At 42.9% G+C, this 26,575-nt stretch overlaps 1 protein-coding gene across 1 annotated transcript in view; it reads left to right on the top strand.

Moving 5' to 3' along the window:
* Nucleotides 1-26,575, top strand: part of Mov10l1 (Mov10 like RISC complex RNA helicase 1) — a 70,288-nt gene that overhangs the window by 33,907 nt on the left and 9,806 nt on the right. The window contains exons 15-23 of the mRNA XM_041672528.1: nucleotides 25-122; nucleotides 2,043-2,142; nucleotides 4,120-4,298; nucleotides 5,054-5,200; nucleotides 5,878-5,999; nucleotides 7,546-7,645; nucleotides 8,726-8,890; nucleotides 11,888-12,061; nucleotides 24,873-25,022. Of these exons, the coding sequence (XP_041528462.1) occupies nucleotides 25-122; nucleotides 2,043-2,142; nucleotides 4,120-4,298; nucleotides 5,054-5,200; nucleotides 5,878-5,999; nucleotides 7,546-7,645; nucleotides 8,726-8,890; nucleotides 11,888-12,061; nucleotides 24,873-25,022 (1,235 nt within the window). The remainder of the gene's footprint in view (nucleotides 1-24; nucleotides 123-2,042; nucleotides 2,143-4,119; nucleotides 4,299-5,053; nucleotides 5,201-5,877; nucleotides 6,000-7,545; nucleotides 7,646-8,725; nucleotides 8,891-11,887; nucleotides 12,062-24,872; nucleotides 25,023-26,575) is intronic.

Below are 26,575 nucleotides of genomic sequence, written 5' to 3'. Positions count from 1 at the left end.
TTTTTACTTTTTCTTGTTTCAAAGTATTATTTCCAGAAGAAATCATTTTACAGTCTCCCCAGGTGACAGGGAATTGGAGCCTTGCACAGGACATCAAAAGTGATGTGCAGTCCATCACCAAGGTAGTGTTTTAATGACTTTGATAGATTTAATACATAATACGAATTCAGTGCTCTCTTGACTGGAGTATTAGAAGATTATTCACAAATAATCCAAAATTTCTCTGTTCAGTTCAGTGCCCCATTTTATAATTGGGTTGATTAGCCTTTTACGGTCTAGTTTCTTGAGTTCTTTATATATTTTGGAGATCAGACCTTTGTCAGTTGCGGGGTTGGTGAAGATCTTCTCCCAGTCAGTGGGTTGCCTTTGTGTCTTAGTGACAGTGTCCTTTGCTTTACAGAAGCTTCTCAGTCTCAGGAGGTCCCATTTATTCAATGAGGCCCTTAATGTCTGTGCTGCTGAGGTTATACGTAGGAAGTGGTCTCCTGTGCCTATGTGTTGTAGAGTACTTCCCACTTTCTCTTCTATCAGGTTCAGTGTGTTCGGACTGATATTGAGGTCTTTAATCCATTTGGACTTGAGTTTTGTGCATGGTGATAGATATGGATCTATTTTCATTCTTCTACAGGTTGACATCCAGTTTTGAAGGGCATATTCTTGTGATGATCAATTTTACATTTGACTGGGCCACAGAGTACCTAGAAGCTCAGTGAATCTTACTCTGAATTGTGTATCAGTGAAGGCGCCTGTGAATTTGACTTTGTGTGTTGATAAAGCTTGCTGCCTCCGTCTGTGTTCATATGGCAGCACGTCAGACGAGGCCTGCATAGGATAGACAGACTGACAGACCCCTCTTCCTAGCCTCCCCTCCTGCCAGTGTCCAGAGACAACAGCCATCTTATGAAACTCACGCACACCTCTGGCGACCTCCTGACCCTCATTCTGTAGCCTTAGGCTAGAGCATGCCATCCGCCTTCCTCGTCCTCAGCTTGCTGCCACAGGTGTTAGGATTCCTAATTCAGTTGTTTCTCTCCCCAGCCCATGTTGTTGTTGTTTACTTTTGTTGTTTTTTAGCTTTTGATATGGGTTTTTAGGGATTGGACTTGGGTATTCATGCCTGCATGGGAAGCATTTTACCAACTCTGCTATCTCCCATCACAAATCTGTAAATCTTAACATTCCAACTAGTTTTATTGTTGTTTTCAGAAACTTGACCAAGTCATTCTAATATATAAATTTTAAAATATAATTACAGATTTCATATTTATATAAAATACCTATTAGAATATGTATATGTAAAGGTCATAAATATCTATGACAGTATTAAAGTACTTATCCATCCTCATATTAAAGTATATTCTCAGACTAGACTATGGTCAGACAAATAGAATTACAGGGCTAGGCACATGGACTAAGACCATACCAGTTATCCTCTGTAGCACCAATATGACAGTGATCGGAGGCCACGTTGAGAAATCCTAGAATAAAATTTGACTGCATGTATTTTTAATGAAGAAATTTTATGATGCAGAGCTTCAAGATTCATTATATAAAAGTCATTGATTACACAGAGATATATATACAAAGCTATGAATTAGGAAGTATTTATAATAGAAAAATTAAAAATTCAATACTGTTGGCTCAGAGAAAAGTATATCTATATTCAAGCACACCTGTAAAACCAGTTCTTGTGTAGGCTTTGAACACGCTTGACAAGCAGTGCTGGCTTTCTGTGTTCTCAGGAAGGCATGAAGATGCTGCACAGCAGAGTCCTCATTACCTCTCTGTTTCAATTTCATCATGACAAAACTCAATTTTTTTATATTTATTTTTCAAAGAACTGGGGAAAAGCATAAACTTTTAGACATGTTTTTATTCACTGTCTCATGTTTGAATTATGTTTCAAAGGGTAGACCTGTGACCTAGCCAAAGAACTGTTCAATGTGATAGCAGAGTGTTGGTGGTAGGTATGTGTGTGCTGCTCTTTAAGCTTCTGTACACAAAGCTGCTGTTGTAACTACTTTCTTCATGATTATTTCCAGAACAAGAAAACAGTGAAAGGTCAAACTAAACATACAACAAAGGAGAGGAGCATGGATACCACAGACCTGCCAGAGAAGGCGGCCTCTACTGCGGAGACCAGTGAGTTGGGTACAAATATATAATGGACTCAGTGAAGAAACCTGTGTTGAAAGAAGTTGCCTAAGAAGCACACTGTGGTTGGAGATCAGTCGTGACGGACACATTGTCCACAGAAGGCTGAAGCCCCATCTGCCTGCTCCCGAGGGGTGTCTTGGTGGTTTAGATTAGATGCTTTAGAAAAACCTTAGATTGCTTTATTCTTGCTGTGCATGCTCCTAAGTTGTAGTATACTCTCTATATTTAATAAAGTCAGTCCTGCAGTATCACCCAGCTGGTGTTAAAGTCCTGGACTCAAGTGATCCCTCACTTAGCCTCAGTGTCAAAAAGTATAAGCAGGATTCAGCACACCCGACTTGTAATGCTGACAGACACAAATGCCTAGTAAGCATTTAACAATGTGTTCGACATCTTTAGCCATCAGGAAAATACAAATTAAAACTATTGAAAATTCTATCTCACCCGAGGCAGAGAGGCTAACATGGAGAGACAACAAGTGTAACTGGAGGCTGCACTTACATTTCCCAGCCGCCCAGACTGAATAACCACACAGAAATTATATTAATTACAACACTGTTTGGCCGATGGCTCAGGCATATTTCTAACTAGCTCTTACATCTTAAATTAGCCCATTTCTATTATCTGTGTATCACCACAAGGCTGTGGCCTACTGGTAAGGTTCTGGTGTCCTTTTCTTTTGGCAGCTACATGGTGTCCCCCAGCTCTGCCTTCTCCCTGCATTCAGTTTAGTTTTCCTGCCTACCAATATTCTGCTCTGCCATAGGTCAAAGCAGCTTCTTTCTTAGCCAATGGTAAGAAAATATATTCACAGCATACAGAGGGAAATCCCACATCAAAGAAGTGCTGATAAAAAAAAAACATATTTACTACTAGTAAATCAGTCTAGAAGTTTCAAAAAATTAAAAACTAAGAGTAGGGTTGGAGAGATAGCTCAGCATTGAAGAAGCACTGGCTGTTCATGCAAAGGACCCAGGTTTGGTTCCTAGTGCCTACATGGCAGCTCACAACCATCTGCAACTCCAGTTTCAGTGGATCTGACACCCTCTTTTGGCAAGCACTCGGCAGTCATGTGGTGCACAGACATACATGTAGGCAAACATTCATACATGTAAAACAATCTTTTTTAAAAAACTATGAATAGAGGAACTCTCATATTACCCTGATAAACTACTAGATATATATCCTGAGAAGTCTAAGTTAGTATACAAGAGATGGTTACAGATACATACTTATTGTTAAACTTATTGTTAAACATAGTTTGTTTTTGAATGTGAAACCAACCCATCCAATTTGAATTGATAAAATTTAATACATACAGCTGTATTAAGATAAAGAAAAATGAAATCGTGATCCTTTTCTGGAAAATTATGGAATGGAAATTACTACGCAGTTTTCCAGACTTGGAAAGACAAATATCAAGTGGTTTTCTCTCATATGCAGATCCTAAATTTTAATTATTAGACATGTTTATATGTTGGTACATAGGTCATAAAAATAGAAAGAGGCTGTGAGAAGGAAGTCTTAAGGGGGCCTTGGGGAAAGGAAGAAGGGATTTTAGACTGCACATGACATGAGAGCAGAGTGCAGGCTGTGGGGGAAGGATGTGTAGTGGGCGGGAGACTGGGTCAGGAAGGTCACCCCAAACCAAGTATGAAAGAGTCACAGTAAAACTTACCCACTTTGTATGCCAACTTTAAAACAGCTCATTTAAATGTTTGGGAAAAATCATCAACAAAAAAAGGTTTTGAACCCTGTATGTAATACTTCGGGGATGCTGTATCTGTAAGTGGCTTAGAGAACTAACTTTTCCTGACTTTGCCTCAGAAAACCATCTTGGTTCTGGAACATGTTCTCCTGCCACACTGAAAGTTGTTGGCATTGTCATGTTTTACTTGGCCTTTATAGCGTCCAATAAGCATCTGATGGTCTGATTAGGCTGTCTTTCCACTTCGCATGCAGTAGATGAAATTCAGATCCCTAAAGCAAGAGATAAGGAGTTTTTCAATCCCGTGCTCAATGAAAACCAGAAGCTGGCAGTGAGGAGGATTCTGAGTGGTGACTGCCGACCCCTCCCATATATTCTTTTTGGACCTCCTGGAACTGGAAAGACTGTGACAATAATTGAGGCTGTTTTGCAGGTAAGAACGGTGGTGGTGGTTGCTATCGGTCTGTGCTGTGTTCATGTGTTTGTGTCTGAGAAAGTATTAGTTTAAACTCCAGAGACCTTTGTAAAGAATATAAGAAAGATTTAGGTCCTAACATTGTCTGATTATGTATTAGGATTTTAAGTTTATTTCATAAGTGTAGAAGAAAACTTCATTTCTAGACAGTAAACCTTTGATCCCATTGTGAAGCTTTACTGAAAAAGTTGCCTGGACAGTACTGAAGCCACCACTCTGCAGCTATTGCTGGGCTCTCCTTTATATTTCTGATTAAATTTATGAAAATACTGTGTATATATAGTACTGCAGTGTCATTCCAGATTTTGATTAGCAAGCATACTGTGAGTATTCTATGTTATGCTACAAGCTTGGCTTGTGAGATTGATAGAGCTTGGTGCTGTCTATGGATATGTCTGTGGAGGTGTGTGGAAGGTTATGGTTGCAGAGCTGGGGATATAGCATATACAGGCTTTGGATAGCCCTGCATTTGCTCTTTCTCTGTATGTATGTGGGACTGGGGGCAGGGAGGAACTACCACCTGATTACATCTCGTCTGTGCCCAGGGAGGTGGGGTAATCTCTTGGACATTGCAAGGAATGTCTCAGATGCTCAGAGATTAGTATCCAATCCCACACCCCTTGTTCCCTATAAAGGAATCTGTATGCTGGATAAATACTCAGGGTTTCCACTCTGTGGCAGTAAGATCCCTGGTCTCTTACTTCTTAATGCAGGTACATTATGCTTTGCCGGACAGTCGGATTTTGGTCTGCGCTCCCTCCAACAGTGCTGCTGACCTTGTGTGTTTGCGACTTCATGAGAGCAAGGTTCTGAAGCCAGCTGCCATGGTCCGGGTGAATGCCACCTGCAGATTTGAGGAGGTGAGCCCCAGGCATGGGATGGGCGCCTGGAATTCTTCTATGAAGAATACTTAGTGGGCAGATTTGAGCAGGAGGTAATAGCTTGGTAGACACCAAACTATTGTAGAAAGTTATAATGGAAAAAATTGCTCTGTTTTTGTGAAACAACTCAGCTACTTGGTGGGCTCTTATTCCTGAATATTTCATTATGTTCTCAACCTGTCTCCAAATTAACAGTGCTTTTGTGGACATTCTCAGTTTTGTTAAATTCTCATCAATACTCTTGTTTCCTAAGATGTAATTCTTCAAATATATTCTGTTTTCTTTTTAGTTCTCTTTTATTGATTTGGTTACCACTATCCCTTTTGGAAAATTAGAGTATCCTAGTTTGTTTTTGAATAAATAAAATAAATGTTGCTTAAAAAATAAATTATGACTAGAAAAACATAGTAAGTTGTTTTCTGGATTATGTAAAGGATTATAGTATATTCATGCCTTTAGAGTTCATAAAACATGGACTTAATATGAAAATATAAGACATTTTAATTTAAGATAATCATTAATAATTAATTATCACTAAGAAGTAGCAACAGGGCAAGATTATCCTGTAGAATTCCTCCCAGCCTTGCTGTTTTGTCCAGTTTAAATAAATGATCAATAAATTGAAACCCAAACTGACTCTAACCTCTTTGCCTCAGACTATTATTGATGCCATCAAGCCATATTGCAGAGATGGAGAAGATATCTGGAGAGCCTCACGCTTCAGGATAATAATCACCACATGTAGCAGTGCAGGACTGTTCTACCAGATAGGAGTGAGGTAAGTGTCGAATGTTGTAGGAGCAGAGTCCCCCACACTTAGGTCAGAAGAGATTGACCAGATGGAAACTGAGTAGGGGAGGGAGGTGTCAGCCACAGGATAAGAGCAGTAAGGGGTGGGTGTCTTTTCTGAGGAAACAGGAGTATTGATGAGACCAAGAGACTCAAAGGGTTCAGCAGTACAGTGGATAGGCAGGTGGGCGAGCAGCATGGACAGTGGTTAGAGAGCCCTGAGCATATTTGCGGAATGGAAACCTCAGAGCTGGGGCCTAGTGAGCAAGAATGGAGCTAGGAGCAACAAGCGGCTTGGATTCTAGAAGAGGCATTAGGTATGACCCTAGTTTACAGACGTCTACTGAATGAGGAGCTTAAAGGACCAATGGGAGGCAGGCTGCTTAGGAAACAGCTGAATTCCGTGAGGTTAATCCTGGGTGGGGCAGCTCAAGTACCCACTAGTGGCGTCTCCCGAGAAGATGGAGCAGTGATGGTGCGGGAAGGTAAGGAGGGATGGGCTAAGGACAGAGAACTTGTCCTCAGTGCTAAGAGGAATGTCCCAAGTGCACTAGAAGTGAGCCAGGGAGGCAGCAAGCCAGATCTTGGTAAGAAGAGGAGGTAGCACAGGCCAGGCTGAGGGAGGAGGAGGAGCAACAAGCTTCCCTGAGGGTGAGTCCCAACTCCTGAGATCCTGAGGACAGTCAGCTCTGCAGCCTGGAATGTAGTGTGAGGATGACTACCCAGGCCACACATGCTCACCTTTCTGACCTGAGTTCTAGGCATCTGAGAGCAGAGACAGCCAAATGGAGTTGGCCGCAAGCAGGTTGCAGATTATTTCATAAAGATTCTTTAGTTACCTATATTTTATTTATTTTTAAGCAAGGAATTTAATATTTTTAATATTTTATTTTGTATGTTCGTGTGTGGGTGCAAGTGTAAAGGTCAGAAAACACCTTGAGGGAGTTGATCCCTGTATGTCCCAGGGATCAAATTCAAGTCCTTAGTGGCAGGTACCTTTACACTCTGAGCCATCTCACTGGCCCCACAGTGTCATTTAATTATGTAACCTGTATGAAATCACTGATGAGACAGTCTACATTTAATTATTCAAGTATGAAACTTAGAGCTCTTTATGTCAGACTAGCCACTGTAAGATGCTTAAGAGCCACACATGGCTAAGAGGCTGCTGGGCTGGGAGGGTGCAGGTCTAAGCAAGGGCAGAGGGTTTCTGTGATACAAGGTGCCAGAATTCTAAGCTACCAGGAGGCTCTTGGGCTTTGTCCATACCCACCCTCACCCCTTCATGTCCTTCCAAACACGTACACGTTCTGCTTACAGAACACCAACTGCTGATAGGGATGCATATGAATCTCCTAGCAGGCCTGCAGCTCTGTGACTCCAAGTCTTTGTGACACTCATACCTCTTGGTCTTATCTTCCCTGGAAAACCCCACTGTGATCCCAGCACCACAGAGCAGAGTTTTGCCAATATGTGTTAGGTAGCAGTTGCTAAACAATACAATGAAATTACCATTCCGACATCTTTGGCTCTAGAGTTGGATACTTCACACACGTGTTTGTGGACGAGGCAGGGCAGGCAAGTGAGCCAGAGTGCCTTATTCCTTTGGGACTGATTTCAGACATCAATGGTCAGGTAAGATCTGTGTCTTGTGTGTGTTTCTGTCTTACTGTTTTCCCTCGGTGACAGTCACAGTCTTCAAGTGAAAGGACTAGGACCTGAGGATCTGGGAGGTCAGCGCTGTGCTGTTCATCACAGCATCAGTCTTCTGTGGCTGGGAAGAAAGGCAATTGCCTGCTATTATTTTCTTATTGCAAACAGAAGATAAGAGCCGTTGTAGGTACTGGGACTCAATGGCAGACTCAACAGCTGAAGTTTCCTGTGTGGGTATTCCACATGGCACAGGGGAGAGGACAGGGCCTCATGCTCTGCTAAGATCTGACTGTGGTTCCATTACATTTTTCAGGGGCTCCTCACTCAGACCCCAGCCCCTCCAGCTCTGTGTGTTCCTGGCAGATCCCCATCTTAACCTTCTCTCTGCTACGTTGGACAGTAACATGGGTTATCATTTTAGAACATGTTTCTTTCAGTCCTCCCAGCTGAGAGGTCATCTGACACCCACTTGTGAACTTGTCAGGATCCTCCAGATGTGTTCCCACCATCTCCCCTCAAGTCACAGGCCCTATGAGACAGTCTGGGAACTAAGGAACAAGAACTGGTCTAATTAAAACACTCCCAAGTCTAGTCAGCATGATGCTAATGAGTGGGAGGCCTGCCAGGAAAGGACTTCATGGAAAAGGGCCTGGAATAATTTCCTATGGTCAGGCACAGCAGAAAATTCCAGAACACAAGCTGCATACCTGAGGCTTTTGTCACATTGAGAGATAAGTGGAAGAGGCAGCTGGACTGCTGTACCAGGACTGATAAAAGCAGATAGTAACTGCTTAGTGGAGAAACCTGAGTCTCAAGCCCATCCAGTTTCTCATTTCCCACTTCTCGGTCTAAGTCATTGTCAATTCTAGCTGTGTCCACCATGGTCTCTCAGCATTTTCCCTCATTCCATATAACTAGAGTGTGCAAGGGGGCCCTGCCTGCACACCCCATCCCTACCCTATTCAGAGCCACCTGCCTGTCAATTCCCATAGGTCTTCTACTGTGGCTGGACTGCATGCCTGTCTACTCCACACTAATCAGGCATCCTTGTATATGCTATAGATTGTTCTTGCTGGAGACCCCATGCAGCTTGGCCCAGTCATCAAGTCCAGACTGGCCATGGCCTATGGGTTGAATGTGTCTATGTTGGAGAGGTTGATGTCCAGACCAGCATACCTGAGAGACGAGAATGCCTTTGGTGCTTGTGGTGCATACAACCCTCTTTTGGTGAGTTCTGAACTCTCTGCTTTGTCACACAAATGGAGAAAGAGCAAAGTTTTATTGGAGCAGACAGTGCTGGCTGGAAGAGGGGGACTGCTGAGGGCAGGTCCGTAGGGCAGCTGTCACACTGCTCTCACCCACTTCCCCTTGCCCATGAGTCAAGCACATGAGCAGAGACTTCTGCACAAGAGAACTGGATGTATCTCCATCTCCACAAACACCCACTTGCTCCTAGCCCTCCTCCCCTCAGGAAGCATGTTCAGCACAGGGATGCACAGATCCCCGGGGAGGATGATAAGCAGCATGTGTGGCTCCTCCACTTCCCGGGTAGCATTTAAGGTACTTTCTGCCCGCTCTTCTGTCACACAGGGACTGCTGTTTGGATCAGAGGGTGCCATGGAATTGTAACACTGATGATGTGGAGTTTGGGGATCCAAGACAATAAAAGAAGTTAAATCTGCCTTACTCCGTAAATGTAGGAAAACAGAAATGGCTTTTGTAACTATGTGAAGGAAGAAAGGGCCTGCCCTGTGTGGTCCTCTGACCTGGGTGCTTCTGGGTGTGAGTGCGAGCTTGGTGAAACCACCAAACCAGACCCTTCCATGCGTGGAAGGAAAAACTTTCTCAAACTTCCAAGGCGATCTCTTGGGGTTGGGCAGAGAGAGGCGAAATAGTGGGAGAGTTTTGCCAGTTATAAGGGTTGTGTTGCAGCAGGAGGTAGGTGACTTAACTGGAATAGCCTGAGAACTAGCATGGGCTTTGACCTATTGATGGCTTGTCTGAGTTAATAAGGAGCTAGATGCCCATTCTGGAGATAGTTGGCTGAATGGGACAGATAAGGGAAGTGATAGCTTTCGTTACAAACAGAAACCCACTTGTCAAGGTTTCTGAGGAATGCTGGTTTTCAGCAGCAATCCTTCTGTGTACCTGTGAGAGTCCAGTGTGAGCTGAGCCCAGTCTGTCATTTAGGACAGTGCCAGTGGAACTGCCGTTTGGGGTTTGAAAGGGACACTTTGCACCCTAACACTGGGCTTACACACCGTCAGATTCTGAAGGTGGACTTTGGAACTTGCATCTTTGGGAGCTCAAAACAGAATGAACTTGGGGATCTGAACTCCGTAGGACATCATTAAATGGCTAGAAACTTCTATAATTAAACATTCTGTAAACTTTATTATTACTAAACTGTTATAATACCAACAGATTTCCATCTGAACTTGTTTTCCTGGTGTTAATGAAATATAGTAGTCATGAGAGGTTTTCACAGAAATAAAACCCTTTCCTCCATTGGAAATCAAGGAGTGAGTGTTGCACAGACTGGGGAAAGTATGTTGTGATTCTTCAGGCTGAGGAGGATCTCTGGGATAACACTCATAAGAAAGGTGCCTGCTGTCCCAGGAGCAAAGGAACACATACAGGTGCCCCTAGGATGGGGTGCAGCGTGGCATCTCCTGGGTCAGAGAGGATGGCTGCGTGCTGCCCCGCCCGTGGAGATTCGTTCTCACCCACCTCCTGTGCATGTTGGGACATTCACATCCTTTTCTGAAAAAGAAGTGCTTTCCTCCTCTTTTCCTTGTTCTCTCTGCTTTCTGAGCTGGTGTGAATCTTCATGGTGGGGCACATTCTGCTTTTTGAAGTGTGGTTTACTGTCCTGGGGCTAATGGGCATTTGCCAGTATAATTCCTTCAGTTGCTCTGACAAAATGCCTGTCAGGGACAATTTCGTGGGGAAGAAGATTTGTTTAGCACCATTTGAGGGGATACTATGGCATGGCACAGAAGGCATGGTGGGATGAGGCATCTGCCGTCAGGAAACAGAATCTGGCTTCCTCCATTTTCCTTTTTTATGCAGTATCAGACTTCGCCCATGAGTTAGTGTTACCCACATTCAGAGGTCTTCCCACCATATTAAACTTCTTTAGAAACACCTTCAACAGAGTCACCCAGAGGTGTGTCTCCTAGGCAACTCCAAATCTAAAGTTGACAGTGACAATTGGCCGTTACAGCCATAAACAAGGACAGATGCTTGTATTGTACCAATTTCCCAAGCAATTGGAGGAAAAAAGCTTTTTCCTCATGCTAGTACTATCCCCAGGACCAAAGATGTACCAGGGCTGTTACAGCAGCTCTTACTTTCTGCCCACAGCACAGGGTCAGAACTTTATAGCACTTCATTTAAAGGTTGAACTTGTAAGATATAGGAGCCTGCTCCCACAAAGTCAGCTAGGGTTCCTGGATTGGGGGGACATTAAGGCTAAGGAAATGTCAGATGAAAAAAAACTGAGACAGAAAACATAGGATAGAATGTCAAAACAGCCCAGAGTTTACTTTAGAACTTACTTATATACAAAAGCAGAAGTAAAGCACAGCACAGTCAGTCAGTGTCTAACCAAAGACCATTCCTGTCCTTGAGTGAGCAGCCTTCTAACTAACATGCACTTGCTGTTATCTTGAGGTTCCTAAGATTTGTCGTCAGCATTATACTGTCTACTAGATGGTGTGTTCTTTTCTCGTGGGCTAAATCAGAAGTCTCGCACAGCCCTCAAGGTTATTGGAAAAAGCAAAGCAGGCAAGCTTGAACTCAAATGACTTACAAGTCAGAATGGACTCCAGATGGAAACTGAGTCGCATGTGGGCACCCACAGTAAGGTGGCAGATCAAAGGCAAAAATTGCAGCACAAAGAAGTATCCAGAGCTGACTGTACCCATTAAGAGACACTCAACAATCAGGACCCAGAAGAATCACAAAAGAGGCCTTTTGTCCCTCCTGATGTTTACCTTTTCTGCTAAAATGGATCCTCAAGATTCAGAGTCACCTGAGAAACTTGTCCTGGCCTCAGATTTCAAGCTAATAGAATAGAGGCAGGAGCAGGGTACTACCCCATGAAGTTAGCAGTAATATGCTTGGTTTCAAGCTTGTCTTACAAGGACAACAGGGATAAAACCTGGACAGGAGCTGTATGGTTTTGACTTCTCGTGACCTGTGCCTACCCTTTCCCTACAGGTCACAAAGCTAGTGAAGAACTATAGGTCCCACTCGGCCCTGCTGGCACTACCCTCTCGCCTGTTCTATCACAGGGAGCTTGAGGTCTGTGCTGATCCCAAAGTAGTGACTTCGCTGCTGGGCTGGGAGAAGCTGCCCAGAAAAGGCTTCCCTCTCATCTTCCATGGCGTGAGGGTAAGTCTGCCTTGACTACTGAGTACTCCTTGCATCTGGTGTTGCATGAAGGGGAGGAGGAGGTGTCTTCATTCAGAGAACAATGATGTTCCCAATGTTGCGAGTCCCCATCTATGCTACATTAGCCAAGCATTCTCCATGGGCCTGCGGTGGGGATGACAGGTTCTGATCTCTTAAGTGTAAGGCAGCAGGAAAGGGCTGCTGCTGACCTCTCCTGTCAGAGAGTCCATACAGAAAGAGCTTAAGAGTAGATATTGCAGGCCCTGCCCTTTGGTGTTTGCATTAGATAAATACTGGATTCCAAAAGGAACCACAAGCCAGTATCAAAGGACTCAGTGTGGATTAGAGGTCTAGGAGGATGCGCAGGAGAGATGGCTCAGTGCTTACGAGAGTTTTTACAGTCACAGACCTCTGTTCAATTCCCAGCACTCACATTGGGTGACACATAACCACGTGTAACTCCAGCTCTAGGAGATCTGATGCCTTTAAGCTTGCACTACCATATACATACAGACACATAATGAAAAATAAAAATAAATCTTTGAATAAAAACAGAAGGCTGAGAAGTAAGGCAGGAAAGACCATTGGAAACTGGGCACTAAGGACTGACATCCTGACAGTACTTGCCCTACCCTCAGGACCAGTCAAGCTGAGAACCCACAAGATCCAGTCAACCAAGCACTCAACCCCAGCTCCAGAGGCGGGGGGATGACAAAGACAGAGTCTCCTTCCTACAAGACCTCACAGAGTGGGGTTGAGATGCTCATTAGCTATAATGAACTGCAGAAATTCACCAAAAGCAGGTAGTTTGTATTGGTAATTTGGTTGTCAGAACCAGAAATCAAGTTTTACATTCACCTTCTCAAAAGGGAAGAGGATTTGAATTATGATCCAAAATTAGTGTCACACCCAGAAGGGAGGATCATGGCAAATAGCCCTCCTCTCCCATAGCCTGGTCTTGTAGGTATGTGAGCCCACAGACAGCTGCACCCAAGTGCAGCCCGTGACTCAGTTTCTCTCTAAATCTTTTAAGGACAAAAGTTCTGGGTCTGTTAGAAGTGCATTTGAAGACGTGTGTGCTGGTGACTCTGGAGCACCCTCTCGAACGCTGTTTGTCAGTGCTTACCAAGTCCTAATGTGTGCCCCTTCCCCAGGAATACCCTCCTTGTGGTCTGGGTAGCTCTGCCCATCCTCAGGAAAGACAAGTGGCTGTTAGAGTGGAAGGAATCTCTCTAGGGTGCCCAGAAATGAGCCTGTGAGGATAACCAGCGTTACGCTGGAACAAAGGCTCAAAGCTTTACTTGAACACATGAGGGCATATTCATAAATGAGAGTTCAATATCTTAAAGATCTCAATTCTTTAATGCAGTCTAATTTTTTTATTAGAATCTATCTCTTTTTTCTTTTTTTTTATTGAAAAATAAAAAAAAAATTTCCGCCTCCTCCCAGCCTCCCATTTCCCTCCCCTTCCTCTGACACCACTCCCCCTCCCCCCACTCCTTTCCCCATCCCTCTCCAGTTCGAAGAGCAGTCAGAGTTCCCTGCACTGTGGAAAGTCCAAGGTCCTCCCTCCTCCATCTAGGTCTAGGAAGGTGAGCATCCAAACTGGCTAGGCTCCCACAAAGCCAGAGCATGAAGTAGGATCAAACCCCAGTGCCATTGTCTTTGGCTTCTCATCAGTCCTCATTGTTCAGAGAGTCCGGTTTTATCCCATGCTTTTTCAGTTCCAGTCCAGCTGGCCTTGGTGAGCTCCCAATAGATCAGTCCCTCTGTCTCAGTGGGTGGGTGCACCCCTCACGGTCCCGACTTCCTTGCTCATGTTCTCCCTCTGTCTGCTCCTCATTGGAACCTTGGGAGCTCAGTCCAGTGCTCCAATGTTGGTCTCTGTCTCTATCTCCGTCCATCGCCCGATGAAGGTTCTATGATGATATGCAAGATATTCATCAGTATGGCTATAGGATAGGGCCATTTCAGGTTCCTTATCCTCAGCTGCCCAAGGCACTAACTGGGGACATCCCCCTGGGCACCTGGGAGCCCCTCTAGGTTCAGGTCTCTTGCCTACCCTAAGCTGGATCCCTTAATTAAGATATATGCTTCCCTGCTCCCATAACCATCCTTCCTTTATCCCAACCATCCCAATTCCCCAAGTTCCCCCCATCCTCCCCTTCTCACATTTCTCTCCCCATCTCCCCTTACCCCTATCCCACCCCTCCCCCAAGTTCCCAATTTTTGCTCAGCAATCTTGTCTACTTCCCATATCCAGGAGGATAACTATATGTTTTTCTTTGGGTTCACCTTCCTATTTAGCTTCTTTAGGATCACAAATTATAGACTCAATGTCGTTTATTTATGCCTAGAAACCAATTATGAGTGAGTACATCCCATGTTCATCTTTTTGGGTCTGGGTTACCTCACTCAGGATAGTGTTTTCTATTTCCATCCATTTGCATGCAATATTCGAGAAGTCATTGTTTTTTACTGCTGAGTAGTACTCTAATGTGTACATATTCCACACTTTCTTCATCCATTCTTCCATTGAAGGACATCTAGGTTGTTTCCAGGTTCTGGCTATTACAAATAATGCTGCTATGAACATAGTTGAACAAATGCTTTTGTAATATGACAGGGCATCTCTTGGGTATATTCCCAAGAGTGGTATTGCTGGGTCCTGGGGTAGGTTGATCCCAAATTTCCTGAGAAACCGCCACACTGATTTCCAAAGTGGTTGGACAAGTTTGCATTCCCACCAGCAATGGATGAGGGTACCCCTTCCTCCACAACCTCTCCAGCAAAGGCTATCATAATGCAGTCTAATTTTTAAAATTACCACAGGCCAGGCATGGTGGCACACACCTTTAGTCTTAGCACTTAGAAGGCTGAGGCAGGCAGATCTTTGAGGCCAGCCTGGTCTACAAAGCAAGTTCCAGGACAGCTAAGGCTTCTACACAGAGAAACCCTGTCTTAAAAAACAAAACAAAAAAAAATACCACAAGTTTTTTTTTTATGAGGACTATTTTAATGACAGTTAAAAGTGTTTTATAAAAGAAAATGAGTATAGTCCTATGTAGCACAAATAATAAAAACTCAGAGACAGATATTGGGGTTCAAGCTGAAGATCAGAAAAGCAAAGCAGCCAGCCACTAGAGAGCTCTTGCCTCTACCAAGGCTCAGACAAAGGGGCGATCCTGCAGTGCTCTCTGCCAACCTCAGACTCCACACTCCACTGAATTCCTGTCTCTTCCCTTTTATATTCCTCTCTCTACCCAGCCATATCACTCCTGTCTCTACCTCCCCAGTGCTGAGATCACCTTTGTGTGAGCTCTGTTTCTCTTTTAGACAGATTCAGTCTTGTTCTGCTCAGGGTGGCCTTGAACTCACAGAGATCCCATCTGCCTCTCCTGAGTCCTGGGATTAAAGGTGTGTGCCACCACTGCCTGGCCTGTATGACTGACTAGTATGGCTGCTTTGCTCTCTGATATTCAGGCAAGCTTTATTTATTAAAACATAAATAATATGCCACTTTAGTCCTAGGTTCAATTTTTAATATTGTCGAAAAGAACCAGACAAATGAATCATTAGACTTGATGTTACAAAATATACTCTACAAAGTTAGAGTAAATAGAAGTGTCCAGTATTAGATGTATATTAAATATGCAGTGTAGTAGTAAAATACTTACCTAGCATGTGTAAGACCCTGGGATCAGTCCTCAGTACCACAAAGATGAAGTGTGTGGGGTGTATGTGTGCACACACATATATGTGCACGTGTGTAGCTGATCATAAAGGTACAAGTTGGTGGAAGGGAGTCAAAAAATACAAGTGGATATAGAGGATTTTTTTTTTGACCAGGGTTTTACTGTGTAACTCCAACTACCTGGAACTCACTCTGTAGACTAGATTGGCACTGAACACAGAGATCCACCTGCTTCTGCCTTGGGATTAAAGACATGTGCTAAAGATGTATGCTACCATGTTCATCCCAGTGTGGAGAACTTTTAAGATAAAAGTACCTTTCAGTCCCTGAGAAACAAGATGGAAATATAGATTTGATCACCAACAGACCCTGGGAGTACATGACAACCTAAAGGTCATGTACAGAGTCCAGGAAACACACTCTGGGAGAGGGAGGAGGAGTAGCCTGTGGACCAATATCTCTATTTGATCCAGGGTAAATATCTCAACAGGTTTCTCATGGGCAGGTATTTTGTTGTTCTTTTTGTTGTTTGGTTGTTTGCTTTTTAAATTTATTTATTATGTATACAGTGTTCTGCCTGCGTATATTCCTGAAGACTAGAAGAGGGCACCAGATGGTTGTGAGCTACCATGTGATTGCTAGGAATTGCATTCAGGACCTCTGGAAGAGCAGCCAGTGCTCTTAACCTCTGAGCCATCTGTCCAGCCCCTTTTTATGTTTTTTGAGATAGAATCTTGTGTATACTAAGTTAGCCTTGAACTTGACATATAGCTCAGGATGACCTTCTACTTATGGCCCCACTAAGGGCTAGGTTTATAGTCATGCACCACCATACCTGGTTCAGTGCTGGAGATGAAACCAAGAACTCCATGCATCATGTCTGGCAAGCGTTCTACCTACTGAGTCACACCCCTGCCTTGTTTGTTTGTGACAGTCTTGCCAACACGGGCCAACCTTGAACTCAAATCCTTTCCCCTCAATTTCCTTAGTGCTGGGATTACATGTGGAAGCCCCCACATCTGACTTTTATGGACACTTTTAACTGGGGGGTCTGTATCAGGCAGGCAGAGTTTCAGAGATCTTATAACCATAAGAGGTGGACTCCCTTGCTTGTCTGCGTAATCGGTGCAATTGTGAGAGTCAGCAGGGACAGCCAAGCAGACTGTCACTGGGGAGCAGCTGGAGACAATGATCTGGATAGGCCATGTGAAGAACTGAGAATAGACTCAGACCTGGAAACCCTGCTTCTGCTGTGAAAAAGTCCGTTTGTATTCCAGTGGATACAGAGGTGGTGGAGCATCAGCATGGATCACTGCAGGTGATGTAGTCATAGTTCAGTATTTCTGAATGTCAAGTACTCTGCTAAATTCTAAGCCCTGAGAACATGTGGTCCACGCCCAGTCGGAACAGAAAGGACTACATCCCTATGTGAATTGGCTGCAATGTTGCTGGCAGGCTTGGTCCCTGTTTGCTGAATGCTTGGCTTCCTCTGGTGACAGCAGACAGAATGTTCTGGTGCCCACCTGTGCTTTGGATGTACCAGATAGAATTGCTCAGTAAGGTGTTTATGGCATGTTCAGGGTAGGATTGAAATCCTAGATATCACAAAACAGGCCCAGAGGAAACTGTGTCTTTTTGCCACAGGAATTGTCATGGAGAAGCCACAGTATACATCATGCACAGACCACTTGGGCTGTGCTGCTTTCTGCTTTAGTAGCAACACTGAACAGGACAATATGGCCCCATAAGATCCTAAAGCCTTTATCATCTCTTTATAGTAGCATTGTGTCATCCTCTGGTACAAGTGAGAAACCAGGATGGACAGACTGATCTGCCTTTGCCTTCCCTCCTTTATTATTTCCAGCTTTTATCTTTAGCATTCTTCCTTGATACCTTACCTTACTCATCTCTTCTCGCACTAGTTTTTTTAATATTTTAACTTAAAGTATAATTACATCGTTTTCTGCATTTCCTTTCCTTCCTCTAACCTATTCCATGCACCCCCTTTTTCTTCTCAAATTCATGGCCTCTTTTTCTGTTGTTACATACATGTGTAAATACATAAATATATAAATATAGCTTGCAGAGTCAGTTTAGTGTTGGCTTGTGTGTATATGATTTCAGAGCTGAGCTCTTGGTGTTAGATAGCCAATTGGGGGCTTATTCTAATTGTCCCACAATTAGCAGTCCTTAGTTGCCTATAATTCTTCGTCTGGGAGTGGGATCCAGTGAGATTTCCCCCTTCCACAAAGACATGGCTTTGCATTATATTTTAGGTCTTGTTTAGACATCCATATTGTCATCATGGATGTAGCTTCCCTGTCATTTCTACAAGATATGCTCTCACAGCAGACTTTCTGGTCCTCTGGCTCCTACAGTCTCTCTGGTCCCCCCACTTCCACAATGTTCCTGGAGCTTTAGGTACAGGAGTTGTGTTGTATACGTATCTGTTGGGAATGGGAACTCCATGATCAGTTGTTGTCTGATTTGAGCAGTTGTAGTTTTCTGTAATCTCTGCTCTAAAGGGACGCTCTTTGATAAATGGTGAGAGTATTTGGAGTGCAGTCAGGAGTTATGCTTGTTTAGTGAAGTGGTGGCAGTAGGTTCTCCTTGAAGAGCCGTGACCTCACTAGCCACAGCAATTGGCTAGTTTTCCAGCCCCAGGCATGACTTCCCTTCTGCTAAGCAGTCCTTAATTTAATCAGACAGCTGTTGGTTGCCAACAAGCTATGAGTACCATTATTACACCTTTAGGAACATCTTGCCATGCTGGGCATTGTTGTGGTTCACAGATGTCACAGTTGGGTAGGACTGTTTGAGCACCTTCTGTTACTATGAAAGCTAGTCCTTGAGGAGGAGGTTGTCAGGTCATCTCTAGCTCGAATCCTCCAAGTCCTGTGTGTCCAAAGTGCATGGTGTCTTTAGCAGTCCTGACTTCCCTTCAGCCTCTGGGAGGCTACTAGGGGCAACAGAAATAAGTTACATTGTGTTGGGAGTCTGGAATTCTCTGGCCAACAACTCCTACTAGTATTTTTTTTTTAGTCCTGTGCCTTCTGTTTTAATGAGAGACAGGTCCAGGCTGCCATATCCCAGACCAGCTCTACTTCATCTCTCTTTCCATTCCCTTTTCCTCTCCCCAGCCCTAGCACTGGAGGAGAGGTGGGGAAGTGACACAGATCTTATTTTGTAGCCAAAACTGACTTTGAATTTTCTGTCATAGATTTCAGCTGCTATGTCTGATGAAAAGTACTTTCTTTAATGGTTGGTTGTTTTGTTGCTGTTTGCACCTCTTTGGATAGAGTATCAGTAATGTGGTTCAGGCTGGCCTGAAAAGAACTGGCCTTGAGCTCACAGAGATATGTGTGTCTCTACCTCTTGAATGCTGTAATTAAATTTGGATACCACTATGCCTGGCCCTTATTTCTGTTTTCGTTAAGACTTTTTATTTGCTTGCTTTGGCTATTTTGAGAAAGGGTCTTTCGTAACTCATAGCTGAGGATGGTCGCTTTGATTTTCATCTTCAGTCATTGTATTTTGTTTGTTTGTTTGTGTTTTGAGACAGTCTTCACCATTTAACTCTGCCAGGGCTAACTCATTCTGTAGACCAGGCTGACCTCAAACTCACAGAGATCCACCTGCCTCTGCGTCCTAAGTGCTGGGATTAAAGTGATTTGCCTCTATGCCTGGCTATTCACTGTATTGTACTTTTTTTAGAAGCAGCTGGGTGTCATATTTAATCCAATTTCGTCAAATCATCTCTTTGTTGGGTTTTATTTCTTCTTTACCTTTATTACTGTTGTTTCCACATTTTCCATATTTTTCTACGTGATTCTTGGCTATTGATTGAATTTTTCTGAAACCCTGTGTGGTGATGCATGTTTTTAATATCAACACTCAGGAGGCAGAGGCAGGCAGATTTTTTGTGAATTCCAGGACAGTCTGGTCTATATGAGACCTTACCTTTAAAAAAATAAATTTGGAGTTAAAACGTTGGCTTAGTGGTTTATCTTGCAGAGGGCCTCGTTTCAATCCCAGATGTCTGAATGATGGTTCACAATCATCTGTGTGGGACTTTGAATATAATTGGCCCCATAATCTCATAGGGAATGGCACTGTTAGAAGGTGTGGCTGGAACATTAATTATTCTCTATCAATAAAAATTCAGGAATCGGATGTCGGGGTAAGAGCATGAAAGATCAGAGAAGCAAAGAAGCCACTTTCTTCCTACTTGCTCTGTTCCTTCCTCCAACCAGAGAGCCAGATCTTTTTCTGCCCAGTCTTACTACTTCCTTCCTATCTGTCTTCAGTCTTCCAAAACCTCTGTGGTTAATTTTGGTCAGCTAGTGGCTAACTCTTCCCTCTGACTCCAAACAAGCAAGCTGTATTTTTCAGAATATGATCAAAATATCACACATTTCCCCCTTTTGTCTAAAAAAGAAAAGAAAGGAAGATTTTTAACTAACATAGTAAAACCATATACAATATGTACAATAACTATATACAAATATATACAGGTAAGAATTTAGCCATTTGCATTTGACAAATTCAAAGAAAACACTCTATTATCTACTCTTTTTTGGTGAATTCAAAGTGTTGTACCAAATTTACTTTCCATCCTAATTTGTATACCAACCTAAAACTATCTTTTTTTACCTCTCAACCTTGTATACTTTACACCTCTTTTGTGAGTTTCTTTTCTGAGTTTGGTAACTTTTTTTTACATGCATATATTTTAGGAGACTATAGATTTATTTTCCTGTTTTTGTTTCTGTTGCTTAGTTGTGAGCACAAATTGTGATAGTTGGTTTCATTTATACATCACCTTTTTGACTTTTCCAAATCTTTTTTCTTTTTTTCTTTTTGTTCATTTTACATAACCAACCACAGTTCTCCTTCCCTCTCCTCTTCCTCTTCAACAACAACAAAAGAATGCAAATGCTAAGTTTTCAGCCAGAAACAGGAGGGAAATATCCTCTTCCTCTGTCCTGTCTTAGTTTGGGTGTCTAGACTCCAGATAAAAGAAATAAACAGATATTTTACAGTGGAAAGGCTGTGCTGGAGGACAGGTAAATCCATGAGCCATATGGCAAAACATAGATTAATAAAAATGGGTTAATTTAAATGTAAGAGCTAGTTAGTAATAAGCCTGAGTTATCAGACAAGCATTTACAATTAATACAAGCCTCTGTGTGGTAATTGAAGCAGCTCCAAGTATAGGAAAACTCTACCTATATGGGACTTTGTTGAAGTAGGTATGGCCTTCTTGGAAAAAGTGTGTCATTATAAGGTATAGCAGGCTTTCTCAGATTGCTGTATCCCACATCATGACACAGAGACATTATTAGCTATGAATGATCAGCTTTAACTTATACATATCCTGCTAGCACTTATAACTTGATTTAACCTGTTTCTCTTCATCTACATTTTGCCTTGGGACGTTTTACCTTTCTTTCATTCTTTATTTCATACTTTCCTGCTTCCTCTGTCTGTGGCTGGCTGGCAGGCAGGTGCCTTGCTGGCCAGCCCAGGATGTCTTCCTCTCTTTCTCCCTTATTCTCTCTCCAGCCTAAATTCCTTCTCCTCTTTATTCTCTCTGCCGCCATCCCTGTCTATCCCTCTACTGCCTAGCTATTGGCCATTCAGCTTTTTATTAGACCAATCAGGTGCCTTAGGCAGGCAAGGTCAAACAAATACAGCACATCTTTACATAGTTAAACAAATATTCTAGTCCACAGCAGTGGGGGTAGGCTTGAAGTTTCCTATGCTCAGGATACCACTCAGTGGGTCAGTCAACTTCTCCAACACCATGCTTCCCATATGCTGCCATGCTCCCTGCCATGATAATGAACTGAACCTCTGAAACTCTAAGCAACTCCCCTCAATTACATGTTTTACTCTATAAGAATTGCTGTGGTCATGGTGTCTCTTCATAGCAATAAAACCCCTAAGACAGAAATTGGTACCAGGGATTAGGGTATTGCTGTGATAGGCCTGACCATGAACCAGTTTGTTTGAAGGAATTTGGAGTTTGGTACTTTGGATTGTGAAAGCAGTGGAATGCTTTAAGTACTGCTTAAAGGGCCATAATAGTAGAAGCATAGAAGGCAGAAGTGCTGAGAGTTATTTGAACTGTCATGGGGGTTGCTCAAGAGGTTTCAGAGGAGAATAATTTTAGTATGTTGCCTAGAGATTGTTCTTGCAATATTTTGGTGAAGAAAGTGGCTTCCTTTTGCCCTAGTCTGAAGAGTCTGCCTGAGGCTAAAGTGAAGAGATTTGACTTAATTCTATTGGCAGAAGAAATCTCAAAACAGTTTAGTATAAAACTCTGTTGTGTAGATATTAGTGATAAGTATAATGAAGATTTATATGAAAAGGAGATAAATGGATTAATAAATGGAATGGAGTAGTGACCTCAGGGCAAGATCCCACTCAGCTAAGTTTCCAATCCAAGAAAGAGACCAAAGAAAAATTTAGAGCTGGGTATGATGGTGCACACCTTTAATCCCAGCACTCAGGAGGCAGAGACTGGCAGATCTCTGAGTTTGAGGCCAGCCTGGTCTGTAGAGCAAGTGTCAGGACAGCCAAGCTTAGGCAGTGAAGGACAGAAAACTGGTGTGCAGATGGAATTAAACAAGGGGCCATGTTCCAGCCCCAGCGAGCAGCAAAACTTAGCAGCTTTTGCCACATTGTTCTGGATTTAGAGTTAAGGACAAAAGAAAGGAGTTATGGAATAAAGCCACTAAGGCCAGGCATGTGTCAGGGTGTTCCTTGGAGAACGTAAGATGTTAGACATAGACATGCCAGAATCATGGGGTGCCTGCCGACGACAGCTGCTAACAGGAGTGGAACCAGCCTAAGAGAAAGAAGTGTCTTGCAGTCAACAAAGCTGAGTGTTTTTGACATCAGACATGCAGATACAGATAGAGATGCAGAGTTTGTAGTTTTCCCAGCTGGTTTTCAGTCTTGTTTTGGTCCAGTCCTTCCTCACTAGGCCCCCTTCCATACATTTTGGAACAGTAATGTATATCCTGTGCCAATATATATTGGAAGTGTGTGATCTGCTTTTTGAATTTGATTTTTACAGGTGATTGCATAAATCTTTGAAGAGACTGAACTTTGGACTTTAAAACATTGTTGAGACTGTGATAGACTATGGGAACTTTTGAAGTTGAACTAAATTTTTCATTATGATATTCTACAAGCTTATGGAGCCAGGGAGTGGAATGTGATAGTTTGATGTAATTGGCCTCCATAATCTCATAGGGAGCAGCACTATTAAAACGTGTGACTTTGTTGGAGTGGGTATGGCCTAGTTGGAGGAATTGTATCACTGTGGGAGTGGGCTTCAGGTTTCCAATGCTTAGGACATTGCCCAGTGAGTCAGTTGTTGCCTGCAAGATGTAGGACCCTCGGCTCTTCCAGAAGCACATCTGCCTGCATGCCACTATGATGATAATGGACTGAACTGAAACTATAAGCAAGCCTCCCCTCAATTAAATGTTTTCTTTTATAAGAGTCTCCATGGTCATGGTGTCTCTTCACAGCAATAAAATCCTAACTAAGGCAATCTGTAGCTCCCATTCCAAGAGATCTGAAACCCTCTTCTGACCTTAGTGAGCTCAAGACATATACACGGTACACATGTATAAGGCAATAAAATAATTTTTAAAATCCTACCATAATCTTTGTTCTCATTAATGTTTAAGATATTTAGGTTATATTATAAGTAAAAATGGATAAAATTATATATCATAAAACAGGCTAGGGCTGGAGAGATGGCTCAGTAGTTAAGAGCATTGCCTGCTCTTCCAAAGGTCCTGAGTTCAATTCCCAGCAACCACATGGTGGCTCACAACCATCTGTAATGAGGTCTGGTGCCCTCTTCTGGCCTTCAGACATACACTCAGAAAAGAATATTGTATACATAATAAATAACTATAAAAAAAAGAAAAAAAATAAATAAAACAGGCTATTCTGAAAGGTAATTGTGATTATTATAGCTTTATCTGATTTACTTTTTTATTCTGTTGTCTTTTATGAGACAGGATCTTGGTAAGTAGCGCAGGCTGACCTCATGCTCAGACCCAGTGATGGGATAAAGATGTGCATCATCACACCAAGCTTCATTCATTTTTAAATTATGGTGAAATAACCATTTTAAACTGTGAAGTTCAGTGCTGTTAAGTATATTCATAGTTTTTGGCCAACAATCTCTAGAATCTTTTTATATTGCAAAACTGAAACTCCCTCCCTACAAAATCTTAGTTCTCCACTAGCCCTGCCCCCGGCAGCCCCCTATGAATGTGACCACTCTGTAGACCTTGTGTAAGTGGACTATACAGTCATACTCCGATGCCTGGCTATTTCACTCAGCATTCCTCAGGGTTTATCCATCTCGTAGAACTTTAGGATTTCTTTTGTTTGTTTGTTTGATTGCTTGCTTTTTGAGACAGGGTTTCACTATATAGCTCTGGCTCTCTTACAACTTACTATGCAAACGAGGCTGGCATTGAACTCACAGAGATCTGTATGTTTCTGCCTTCCAACTGCTGAAATTAAAGGGATGTGCCACCATTTCTGGCCCTAAAATGGTAGATTGTACAAGCATCCCTTTTCTTTACTTGCATAAAATATAGTGTGGTTCTAGGAGGCTTAGTGCTATAGGCCTTTAATCCAGCACTTGAGAGGCAGAAACACATGAATCTCTGTAGGTTTGAAGCCAACCTGATCTACCTAGCAAGTTCTATGCCAGGTTGGGCTACATAGTAAGACTCTGACTCAGAACATTTTTTGTTAGTCAGATATGACAACACATGCCTTTAATCCCAGCACTCGGACTAAGGCCATCCTGTTCTACATAGTGAGTTCCAACCTAGCCAAGGCTACATAGAAAGACCTTGTCTGGGGTAAAGGGGACACAAAAATACTTTTTATTTAAAAAGATGGTTCTAATTTCCAATTTATTTAATGATAACTGTCCTGATAGGTTATAAATTCTGTATGACAATAGAAATGTTTTTTCTGTTGTGTTTACTGTGTATTCCCAGTCCCTACTTGAGCTCTTGATCCTGGTACATGTCACTAGGTAAATAACATGTTATGTTCTCACTGTCTCAGGGGAATGAGGCTCGTGAAGGGAGAAGCCCGTCATGGTTCAGCCCAGCCGAGGCTGTCCAGGTCATGCGCTACTGTTGCCTCTTGGCCCGGAATGTCTCCAGCCAAGTTTCTTCCAAGGATATTGGTGTCATCACACCCTATAGGAAGCAGGTGAGCCCACCAGGACTCTGCCTTCATATATGGTCACTATGGTCCTTTGTCTTTGGTTTCTGAAGGCCAGAAACAAGCTCATTTTGAACAGCAGGAGATTTTCAGAGAAGCAGAACCATGTTCTAGTGATGCTAAAGATAAGAAATTGGTAAAGCGTACACCTCATGGCCGTTACTAACCAGCCACCTGTCTTATTACACCCAGGGCTGAGCATTATTTTACGTTCTAGGTAATTACATCATAAACATTTACATAAGGACCTGTGGAATATGTTGGTATTTTGTCCCTTTAAGAAAAAACTTTCAGGGGGGCTGAAGAGATGGCTCAGCGGTTAAGAGCACTGGCTGCTCTTCCAGAGGTCATGAGTTCAATTCCCAGCAACGATATGGTAGCTCACAACCATCTAGAATGGTGTCCTCTTCTGGAGTGTAGACAGACATGCAGGGAGAACACTGCATATATTATAATAATAATAATAATAAAAGATATGTCATTCTCAATCAGAATATACCTGAATTTAAAAAAAAAGCCACAAAAAAAAAAACAGAAAAAACTTTCAGGAGGCTGGAGAGATGGCTCAGCGGTTAAGAGCACTGACTGCTCTTCCAGGAGTCCTGAGTTCAATTCCCAGCAACCACATGGTGGCTCATAGTGGGATCTGATGCCTTCTTCTGGTATAAAGCCAATAGAGCATTCATATAAAATAAATAATTAAATCTTGAAGGAAGAAAGAAAGGAAGGAAAAGAACTTTTGTCAGGGCAGTGGTGCCTTTAGTTCTAGCACTCTGGAGGCAGATCTCTGAGTTCGAAGCCAGCCTGGTCTACAGAGCAAGTCCAGGACAGCCAGGGCTACACAGAGAAACCCTGTCTTGAAAAACCATTTAAAAGAGAAAGAAAGAGAAAATAAAAGCTTTCAGCTTCAATCCCAGAACTTGGGAGAAGTTGGCAGGAGGGTCTCTGAGGTGATGATGATGATGATGATGATGATGATGATGATGATGATGATGAAACATCTTTCTATGTGTAGTTCATATCTTTAGCAGTAGCCCTTGGGAGACTGAGGCAGCAGAATTGCTTCTAGTTAGTGACTAGTCTGGGTTATTCATGTTCTAGGCCAGTCTGGGCTACAGAGGGAGACCCTGTCTCGATAAAAGAAAAAGAAAGCTGTCCATCCCAGCCCTCACCAGTATTTCTCAAAAGTAATGAATGCTGTGAGCGTTTGTGAGGATCGCCCTTCCACAAAGGATTGAAGGCAGCAAGTATTGCTGATCCTATAAAGCTCTCTATAGGTTGTGACAGTCAGAAACTCTGCATGTTTATTACATGTTCTGAAACTATGTTGTGAGTAGTGGTACCTTCTATACCAAACACAAGTTTCAGTAGCTGAGTTCCTGCCCCTTTGGTGGCACAGAGATAGCAATAGCCTGATTAAGAGCCCACAGCCACTTGGTGCTGGCTATTTTTCCTCCTTGGTAAGTTAGGGGCCATTGGCAACATAGCTCTCTGGAAACAGAGCATCTTCCATCTTGATGATGCACTGTAGCCCACTCACA

This window comes from Microtus oregoni, unplaced genomic scaffold (assembly GCF_018167655.1).
Source record: "Microtus oregoni isolate MIOR12 unplaced genomic scaffold, Mior012 000022F_ref0000154, whole genome shotgun sequence".
NCBI lineage: Eukaryota > Metazoa > Chordata > Mammalia > Rodentia > Cricetidae > Microtus > Microtus oregoni.
Note: the sequence above shows the minus strand (reverse complement) of the source record. Positions and strands in the feature narration are given on the sequence as shown.